The 11811-nt window shown below is 26.8% G+C and overlaps 1 protein-coding gene across 1 annotated transcript in view; it reads left to right on the top strand.

The window, feature by feature from the left end:
• The first annotated feature begins 2189 nt into the window (after window positions 1–2189).
• The window catches only part of LOC107842352 (organelle RRM domain-containing protein 2, mitochondrial), a 15981-nt gene continuing 6359 nt past the window's right edge, over window positions 2190–11811 (top strand). The window contains exons 1-3 of the mRNA XM_016686141.2: window positions 2190–2512; window positions 11309–11377; window positions 11485–11591. Coding sequence (XP_016541627.1) covers window positions 2356–2512; window positions 11309–11377; window positions 11485–11591 — 333 coding nt within the window. The 5' untranslated portion in view covers window positions 2190–2355. The remainder of the gene's footprint in view (window positions 2513–11308; window positions 11378–11484; window positions 11592–11811) is intronic.

Genomic DNA, 11811 nt, shown 5'->3' with positions numbered 1-11811 from the left:
ATTTTTCTTATTTTCTCCTTTTATTTTTTATACCTCAATTTTGGAGCTTGAGAACTCAAATTTGGGAGACTCAAAAGGTGTTTTTCAACGGTTTCTCTTTGAATATGATTTTCATACTATTTATACACATTCCCCAATGATTTATTCATGATTTGATTAACTTAATTTTTTATTAAATTTCATATTTGAACCCTTAAAGTTATGGGTAATGTGATTTTCAAATAAAATTCAGTCTTGCCCTTGTGAGGCTAGGGTTGACGTTTTCGGCCTAGAATTTAAATATAGCAATATGACTTTTTCGTACCTCTCGTGTTAATTATGTGATGTTGTTCGAGACATATCTTTATTTAGTTCTTCTCCATTTTTACTTTTATTATTACTGTTTGAGTATTGAATTGACTTAATATATCATGGGGGTTGAGATAGATATCATCACCACTTGAATGTCAGTGTCAGTGGAGACATATTTGATAACCTTCACAACTTGAATGACACTAATTTAGCAAAAAGTTTGATTGTATAATTAAAGAGAGAAACGAAAAGTTAAGAAAAAATGGTGTCTTTGTGTTATTGAAGTAAACAAAGATTATGTAAACTGTATATTTGGAGTTTTTTTTTTTTTTTTTTCAAAATTCAACTTGTAGTAATTGTTAGTAGAGGACTATTAGTGGGGAATAGAGAAGAAAAATGAAAAAAGAAATGAAGAGTGAAAAAAAAATTAAATAGAATTACAACTCAATAGCCTAATGTGAGTATGATATAAGGGTGTTAACATTGTTGTATTGTTCTTCCTCCATCCAATAATATCTGTTCCTTCTATTAAAAATAGATGTACAATAATATTTATTTATTTTTGAAAATTAATGAATAATTTATTCTTTTCTATCTATTTTATTCTTGCTATTACATATTATTCATCATTCAATGTATTTCCTAAGATATTAAATTTATTATATTTATATAGTGATATAGTAAAATTATTCATATTATTAATTATTTCTTAACTTATATGCCAAGTCAGTAGTGAACAAGTGTTGTTGGACGAAGGGAATACTAACTTTTTAGAAAATATAAGGAGTTGAGAGTTGACTTTGGGGCAGTCTATTCACACCGTGCCACCACAAACATAGGTAGAGGTGTTCATGATTCGATTTGAGTCGATTTTTGATTAAAATCAAAATCAAATCAACATAATTGGCTTTTAAAAATTTAAAATAAAATAAAATCATCGATTTGATTTGATTTAGTTCAGTAATTTGATTTTGACTAGCTAATGATAATTTAATAGCGGTAAAATAACGGAGACATGAGATGATTATTTCAAATGAACATTAGGAATCAACAAAGTTCTCTTTACTATCACAAGATAAATGTATATGAATCTTCAATTTTTTTAATATTATTTCGATGGTTTAGTATATTTAAATTGCATAACTATACATGTTACTCCACATCATATGTCTAATATATACAAAATTAATATGCAACTTTAAATATAATGGTTAATCCTACAAAAATCAAAGGGACAATATATTGAATAATAGATGGATGTCTTAGCAAAGAAGAATAAAAACTGGTAATATATTACATCACATATGAACAATTAGATTTAGAGTGTTAGGTTTAAGCATATTGGTTTGTTAGGTTGAAGCATATTGTTTTGTTAGCATGTGAAAACGTAAACTAAAATCGAATAAACGATTGAAAGATATAAAATATTTATAATTATTTATGAAAAACTAATATCATATAGTCAAATAACTATAAAATTTATGTATATAATTGATCAGTTCGGTTTGATCATTTTTTCTATAATCTTTTTTGGAAAACTAAAACCAAATCAAATATTAGCGATTTTTAAACTTTAAAATCAAATCCAACAAAATCAAATGTCGATTATAAAATTTATATATAATTTATTGGTTCGGTTGGATTATTTATTCTTTTTTATTTTTGTAAAATCAAATCAAATATTATTGATTTTTACAATTTCAAATTAAATAAAATATTAATTATTTTAATCGGTTTGATTTAGTCATGATTCAATTTTTAACCAAACCTTGATATGATCACCGATTCACCCCTACACAGAGGAGATGCAACACGCAATTAAGAAGGATATTATAGACATTTTGTGTTGACTCGAGACATTCTTAACGCCTAATCCCTCCCTAAACTTACCCCATACCAAACCCGAGAACGTGTGAACTTCGGCCCATTGGACTGAAGCCCGTAACCCGACTCTAAAGCACCGAGTATTCATTCGTTGATTGATTGATATTTCTATATTAAAAAAAAAAAAACCTAAATCCCTGATATTTTTTATTTTTTTTTGTGTATTTCTGAACCCCTAAAATGGCCTTACGAGCGGCCGCAACCACCATTCCGGTAGCACCACGAGGTCTGAGAGCAGTTTTCTCTACATTTTCGTCTAACTTTCCTTTTAATCCACCACAAGCGCAAGTAGAGAAGCAGCCACCGGCTGAACCATCCACCAATCTCTTTGTCTCCGGTGAGCAAGTTTCCTTTTAATTTCTCCTCGAATAGGAGTTCTTATTAGTTCCTTATTTTCTTTTGTTTTTTTCTTTTTCTCTTAAGAAGTTTTCTTCCGTTTTTACTTGCAGTTCAATTATTTTAAATATATTGGGGTTTATTCCGTATGGAGGTTCGTCCAATATTTCGAAAACAGTTTTTCTGATATTTCGAAAACATTTTTTGTGGGAAACAAGCTTTTTAAAAACTTTCTAATGAAAGTATGTTTATCCTAATGGAAATACGGAAAATAAGCTCCATAAGTGACATTACAATTTTATTGGCTTGTCCCATCCACCTAATGTCCCCAACGCTACCCCTGCCACCCTAACCTCACTCCCACCGCATCGCTATAGTGTTTTGCTAGATATCGCTGTAGTGTTCCGCTAGATTACATTAAATGTTTTAGGTAGAATATTTTCTTGCTTATTTTCCAGAGACTAGAAAATAAGTACGAAATCCATTTATTTTCCAAGAAAATAGTTTCTAGAAAAACATTTTCCTTCCTACCTGACAGACCCTTCGTACCTGACAGACCCTTAGACGCTGTGAATTTTGTTACTCTGTTTGTTCCGCAACTATATCAGTCCAACTTTATGTTATATGTTCAATATGAGCTCAGAGGTTTCCAAATTCTAGAATTTGGAGCAATCTATGATCTTCCTAGAAAAGAAATTGTTGTATAGGATCTTCCACATCATTTCCTAGTATCCTAGTAGGTCTTGATCTTTTCTTAATTCTGGTTCTATGAGTAAAAACGATTTCATTACACGCATGATTGAAAAGGATTTCGTTTATTTGGATTTTATTCTTTTATGTAATATGCATCCAATCTTTTCTTGAAAGCCATTTTGTAACTTGTTTTGATAGTCGGATGTATTTGTTGAGAAATGAACATCAGTAGATGGTTATGGTTCCTTCAACGTTATCAAAAGAAATGCTATAATTCTTGTTTTCCTCATTATATTTTCAAGTAGGATTTATTGTGAAAAATTGGACGAGTAGACTAATTAATGATGATGTATTTGCTGAAAATGAATATCACTAGCTTGTTTATGTTTCCTTCAAAAGATATGAGGCATATAGTATACCTTAAAAATAATATAGAAGAATTAATAAGGTTAAAACAAATAACTATAGAATGCTATAACATAGCATTTCAACAAACATGATAGAAGCAGTATCCAAGTACCGCCAAAATTGGTATCAAAGCTATGCTATTTAAAAATAGAAGAACTGTATTATAGAATTAAATTTAGATATCTACCAAAATATTATAAATACTAATGAATAATATAGACCAATCCCAAAAATATAAGGAACTAAAACAGATATTATCTGTGAAACAAAGAGAATTAAAAATAAATAGAGAAAGACTACAGTATAATTAATTGTTGGATTATGTCAAAAATTAATAAAAACACAAAAAGAAGAAATATCATATTTAGAATCTCTGATAGATAACCTAGAATACCTATATCAACATGACTTATATACCCTCAAATAGATAAAATGAATAAAGAAGAATTTATAATAGATGAAAAAAACATATGAAAATCACGAAGGATTAAAATTAAGAATAGTATTTTTTAATTTAGAAAGAAGATATAAGAAAATATGTGAACATTTATATTTAATGTTAGAAAAAGAAGAATTAAAATTAGAAGATAAACTAACAGTTATGGTAAGAATAGCAAAAGAAAATGAAGAAATAGACAGTAAAAAAGAAATAGAAAAAATGAAACAACAAACTACGGATGAAATTCGATAAATAGAAGAAATATAAAATAATAGGATTATTGAGTTAGAAAAAGAATTACAAACACTAAAAGATCTATATGAAAAAAGACAAAGAGAAAAAGACGAAAAGGATAAAGAACAGAAACTACTAGATGAAATAAACCAATTTAAAGAAAAATTACAAATAAAAAATGAAGAATTAAAGATCAGTGAATTAGAAATAAATACAATAGATACTGAAAAAATAAATGATTGTGATTCAGAAGATAGTGAAACATATACAGAAATTTTAGAAAGAATATAAGATCTAGAAATTCTTGATACAAAAAATGACGAAAACATAATACCTAGTACATCAGAAATAAGAAAATCAAAATAGAATTACAAAACTATGTACAACCCAAAAAATGAATATAGATGGACACCAAAACAAATAGTTAATAAAAATTACAACTTAGATTTAGACTGTGTAATAGACACAAATAAGACGATACAATTATGGGTAGGATATATATCAAAACAATTAGTAGATAATAACATAGACACAGCAGATGCACCAGAATATATAGAAAGAACATTAATAGGAATAGTAAAATTATGGCTATCAAATTTAACTGAGGAAAGTAAAAAGGTACTAAGATCTGACAAAAATACAGAAGGTACAACTAAAGAAGGAACAACTAAAGCATCACCCATAGAAATATTAAAAAAATATGAAACGACTATAAGAAATGAATTTAGTAATATGGAAACAGAAGAAGAAGAACAAAATATAGAAGAGGATACAAATAGGAATTTAATGTTGAAATTAGCAATATGTAATATGTGTTATATAGATGAATATACATGTGCATTCGAAGAATATTATTATAAGGGAAAATATAATATAGAAGAGAAAGGAAATAAGGAGATTATATTTTAGCAAACTACCTGAACCATTTAGTTCAAAAATAATAAAAAGTTGGAATGAAGCAAAAATAGTAGATGCTGTAGGAGCAAGGACAATTTTTACAACAATGGTATAGGAATATATGTGAAAAATATAGGGAAGAATTAAAAATATAAAAAACATTAATAAAAAATTTAGCATGTTGCAAAGATAAAATAGCACCCCAATTCGGATGTGAAGAAAAATACTACAAGAAGAGAAAAGACATAAGAAATATAATAGATATAAGAAATCCTAATATAAATATAAAAAACCAAGAAAAAGATATTACGTAAAAGACTATAAACATAAAAGACCATATAGAAAGAAGAAATCTATAAAAGAATGCAAATGTTATAATTGTGGAAAATTAGGACACTTAGCTAAAGATTGTAAAGTACCCAAAGATCCAAAAAAGAAACAAATATCAGAAATAAAGATAGAAAATACAGAATATATGCAAATAAATTATATAGATTATGAATTAGAAAGTGAAGATAGTATATATGAAATCTCGGAAAATGAAATAGATAACGAAATAGATAGCGAATTAGATGAATTAAATGACTGAAGAAAGTATACAAATAATAAAAAGGAAGAATATTTAAATAAAGAAGAAACAGATCAAAAAATTATATTTGATAGTAATATATTTTGAAGAAATAAAAGGAAAAGAATTAGATTTAAGTGTAAAATTTTTTTTTAAAATACCAATAATAAGGAATATATTTAGTAGACGAAAAGAAGAATACTACGTAGTAAGCCAAAAAGAACATATAATAGATTGTAGATACGCGAAAGGAAAAGCTAGTTTACCACTAGTAACAAAAAGAATAGTTAATAAAGAAATATAGGATATAAAAAGTAAAGACCCAATAAAATATGTACACTTTGGAGGAACAGAAATATTAATAAAAGCATGTTTTCGAAAAGGAATAGATACACCAATAGAACTATATTTAGCAGATGATAGGATCATAAAATCTATAGAAAAAAGCATAATAAGTGCTATAAGAGGGAATTTAATATACCAAAAATTTAAATTTATAATAAGTGCAAATTATTCAGTACCAATAACAAATAAAAATATGGATAAGTCATTAGTACTATATTGGAAAATATGAGGAATAGAGTTAACTCCAGGAAGTAAAATATTTATCGTAAGATGTAAAAATTTATATGTATTAACAACAAAGCATAAAATAACTGAAAAAAATAAAATAAATAAAATACAAATAGAAAGCCTGTTTGAGCAATTTGTAAAAATCATAGATAATAATGATTATAGCTATCAAAATATAGATATAGAAGAAGATTTAGAAATAGTAAATGAAAGAATAGGAACATCAAGAAGAATATCTTTGAAAAGCCAGAACCATAAAAAAGAATAGCATATGAGATAACTCCAAAACCTAACCTAACTCAATATTATATAATAGGAACAATAGATGAAAAAAAATATTTAATACTAATAAAGACAGGACAGGAAGATAATTATATAATGAAATACTTAGTAAAAATTGAAGAAATTAAAACAAATAATGATAAATGTCCAGACTTGCCAAGAAACCTAATAATTATTAAAAATACGACTGAAAAAGAAATTATAATAGGAGTCAGAAAGATAAAAATTGAATTTGAAGTAAAAGAAGAACCACAAAAAACAGATATAATATTAGGAATAAAATGGTTGGAACAAGTAAAACCATACAATATAGAACATACCCAATTAACCATAACGTATAATAAAGAAAAATTGTTAATAAAAAGAGGTTTAATATGAAAATATATGTACTCATGAAGATAATAGTAGAAGGATATTTTAATAAATATTATACGCCAATGATAGATATAGGAGCAGAAGCCAATTTATATAGATATAAGTTTTTACCAGAAAGTAAATGGGATAAGTTAAAAACACCAATAGTAGTTAAAAGATTTAATAACACCAATATTATCTATGATTTTTACAAATTGCTCAAAAGAGCTTTCTATTTGTATTTTATTTATTTTATTTTTTCAGTTATTTTATGCTTTGTTGTTAATACATACTCCCTTTGTCCCAAATTATATGTCATCATTTCCTTTTTAATCCGTCCCAAAATAAGTGTCGCCTTTCTTTATTTAGCAACTTTTTAAAGGCACAATTACCCTTTTATCCTTATTGGTCCCACTTAATTAAAAAAAAAGATATTGACACATTTTTTGATAAAGGATAATTTGGTAAACCTTACCAAGTCTTTCCTTATTTCTTAAACTCCGTGCCCGGTCAAATGGCGACACATAAAATGGGACGGAGAAAGTATAGATTTTTACATCTTGCTGTAAATATTTTACTTTCTGGAGTTAACTCTATTCCTCATATTTTTCAATATAGTACTAATGACTTATCTATATTTTTATCTGTTATTGGTACTGAATAATTTGCACTTATTATAAATTTAAATTTTTGGTATATTAGATTCCTTCTTATAGCACTTATTATGCTTTTTTCTATAGGTTTTACGATCCTATCATTTGCTAAATATAGTTCTATTAGTGTATCTATTCCTTCTCGAAAACATGCTTTTATTAATATTTCTGTTCCTCCAAGGTGTACATATTTTATTGGGTCTTTACTTTTATATCTTATATTTTTTTATTAACTATTTTTTTTGTTACTAGTGGTATACTAGCTTTTCCTTTCACGTATCTACAATCTATTATATGTTCTTTTTGGCTTACTACGTAGTATTCTTCTTTTCGTCTATTAAATATATTCGTTATTGTTGGTATTTTAAATAATTTTTCTATACTTAAATCTAATTCTTTTCCTTTAATTTCTTCAGAATATATTGCTATCAAATATAATTTTTTGTCTGTTTCTTCTTTATTTAAATATTCTTCCTTTTTTATTATTTGTATACTTTCTTCAGTCATTTAATTCATCTAATTCGCTATTTATTTCGTTATCTATTTCATTTTCCGAGATTTCATATATACTATCTTCACTTTCTAATTCATAATCTATATAATTTATTTGCATATATTCTGTATTTTCTATCTTTATTTTTGATATATGTTTCTTTTTTGGATCTTTGGGTACTTTACAATCTTTACCTAAGTGTCCTAATTTTCCATAATTATAACATTTACATTCTTTTATAGATTTCTTCTTTTTATATGGTCTTTTATGTTTATAGTCTTTTACTTAATATCTTTTTCTTGTTTTTTCATATTTATATTGGGATTTCTTATATTTATTATATTTTTTGTCTTTTTCTATTCTTGTAGTAGTTTTTTTCACATCCAAATTGGGGTGCTATTTTATCTTTGCAACATGCTAAATTTTTAATTAATGTTTTTTCCATTTTTAATTCTTCTCTATATTTTTCACATATATTCCTATACCATTGTTGTAAAAATTTTGTCCTGGCTCCTAGAGTATCTATTATTTTTGTTTCATCCCAATTTTTTATTATTTTTGAACTAAATGATTCAGGTAGTTTGCTAAAATATAATCTCCTTATTTCCTTAGTCTCTTCTATATTATATTTTCCCTTATAATAATATTCTTTGAATGCACATGTATATTCATCTATGTAGCACATATTACATATTGCTAATTTCAACATTAAATTCTTATTTGTATCCTTTTCTATATTTTGTTCTTCTTTTGTTTTCATACTACTAAATTCATTTCTTATAGCCGTTTCATATTTTTTTAATATTTCTATGGGTGATACTTTAGTTGTTCCTTTTTTTAGTTGTTCTTTCTGTATTTTTGTCAGATCTTAGTACCTTTTTACTTTCCTCAGTTAAATTTGATAGCCATAATTTTAATGTTCCTATTAATGTTCTTTCTGTATATTCTGGTGTATCTGTTGTGTCTATGCTATTATTTAGTTATTGTTTTGATATATATCTTACCCATAATTGTATCGTCTTATTTGTGTCTATTGCACAGTCTAAATCTAAGAAGTTGTAATTTTTATTAACTATTTGTTTTGGTGTCCATCTATATTCATTTTTTGGATTATACTTATTTTTATAATTATGTTTTGGTTTTCTTATTTCTGATGTACTAGGTATTATGTTTTTGTCATTTTTTTGTATCAAGAGTATTTACTTCTGTGTTTGTTTCTTCTATTTTTTTAGTAACTGGTTTTTCTTTTTCTTTACTTTTTAGATCTTCTATTCTTTCTAAAATTTTTGTATGTGTTTCACTATCTTCTGAATCATAATCATTTGTTTTTTCAGTATTTATTTCTAATTCATTGGTCGTTAATTCTTCAATTTTTATTTGTATTTTTTCTTTACATTGGTTTATTTAATCTAGTAGTTTCTGTTCTTTATCGTTTTCGTCTTTTTTTCTCTGTCTTTTTTCATACAGATCTTTTAGTATTTGTAATTCTTTTTCTAACTCAGTAATTCTATTATTTTTTACTTCTTCTATTTTTCGTATTTCATCCGTAGTTTGTTGTTTTATTTTTTCTATTTCTTTTTTCCTATCTATTTCTTCATTTTCTTTTGCTATTCTTACCATAATTATTAGTTTATCTTCTAATTTTAATTTTTTTTTTTCTAACATTAAATATAAATGTTCACCTATTTTCTTATATCTTCTTCCTAAATTAGAAAATACTATTCTTATTTTTAATCCTTCATGATTTTCATATGTTTTTTCATCTATTCTGAATTCTTTTTATTCATTTTATCTATTTGATGGTGTATAAGTTATGTTGATATATGTATTTTAGGTTATCTATTAGAGATTCTAAATATGATTTTTTTTTGTGTTTTTATTGATTTTTGACATATTCTAACAATTAAATTATACTGTAGTCTTTCTTTTCTTATTTTTAATTCTCTTCGTTTCTCAGATAATATCTATTCTAGTTCCTTATATTTTGGGATTGGTCTATATTATTCATTAGTATTTATTATATTTTGGTGGATATCTAAATTTAATTCTATAATATAGTTTCTCTATTTTTAAATAACATAGCTCTGATACCAATTTTGGGGGAACTTGGATATTGCTTCTATCATGTTTGTTGAAATGCTATGTCATAGCATTCTTTAGTTATTTGTTTTAACCTTATTAATTCTTCTATATTATTTTTAAGGTATGCTATATGTTTCATATTTCTAATTTTTATGTAGCCGAGTAGATTTTCTTGCATAAGTATTTCTATTAACCTTATTTGCTCCATATCTCTCCTCCAATATTCTACGTATTCATAATTTATCATTTTAGTCTGAGTAATACCAATTCGAATAATAATATCTACCATCAAAATCTATATTTTCTAACTTGTGTTCTATCCATTCAGTATTTAGTAACTCATCTTCAATATCAAATATCTTTTTCCATATGAGTTTTCTTATATCTATTATTTTATATCCTTAAGTATATACAAAACAAGTATCTTAAATCTGTCTATCATCTCATTAGATAAGTAGTTAGTCATTTTATTTCATATGATGCTTATTTCAAAATATTCCTTTCAATCATATACATAACAAAATATGATCATCTTAGATCACTATGTACTAAATGATCCTTAGATAATTATGTTCCTCTGTCACTATTAACATGGTACGTTTGGATACTTCTCCCCTAAACAGCGCCTAGACTCTGGTTACTATCCTATCATGACTTCTCTGCCTTACTGGTTTCACCTTTAGAATGGCATAGTTCTGGAAATTTTTCTCCCTTTCCTGCTGTCATCGTTTTTCATTCATCCTGGGATTATCAGTTTGTACCTTCATATGGTCTCAACTAGTATCTTATTATGTTGGCTTTGATGATGGAAAATAGTCCTCCTTGCCTCTTTCAAATTCTTGTTTACCCCAATTTTGAAAATTAGGGGTTGGTACAGGATCCAATTCAGACTTGTAGTTTGTGAGTACTTCCTCCTTTTATGGTTATATCCTTCTGCGATGGTGATCTACACCACCTTTAGTTGCTTGTTGGGAAAGAAGCTTTTACTAGCTTACATTCTGTCACTTTTCTCTTAAATAAATTTGTGTTCGTGATCTTCTTGCAAACCTGCTTAGTTGTATATGAATCTGGTGATTTCTTAGCAGCTAAAATTATACCTTACTTTCTTATCCTCTATTCAGGTCTTAGCAAACGTACTACCTCGGAAGGGCTTCGAGAAGCATTTGCCAAACACGGTGAAGTGGTCAATGGTCCGTTTTACTTATATGTTACATATCTCACTGGTTAAAACATAACATGAGAGAGCATATTATGAAACAGTATACATGTATTTATGTAGTATGTTATGCTTTTGCAGCCAGAGTGGTGACAGATCGTGTATCTGGTTATTCAAAGGGTTTTGGTTTTGTTAGATATGCGACTTTGGAAGATTCTGCAGCTGGTATAAAGGGCATGGATGGTCAGGTAAGTTGTGATGCTACAGTGCTCTTTTTCGAAGTAGTGGGCAAATTTCCTTGTGCATACATGGCTTTGTGGTGCCAAAATTCTGCCCATTGACCTCCAATAGAATGACTAAAACAAGGATATTCATAGTTACCTATTGTATTACAACTTCATTTTTGTTTCTGATTGGGAGTACAACAACAACAACAACAAACCCAGTGTATTCCCACTTAGTGGGGTC

Source organism: Capsicum annuum, chromosome 9, assembly GCF_002878395.1.
Source record: "Capsicum annuum cultivar UCD-10X-F1 chromosome 9, UCD10Xv1.1, whole genome shotgun sequence".
Lineage (NCBI taxonomy): Eukaryota > Viridiplantae > Streptophyta > Magnoliopsida > Solanales > Solanaceae > Capsicum > Capsicum annuum.
This window is presented reverse-complemented; position numbering and strand designations above follow the sequence as displayed.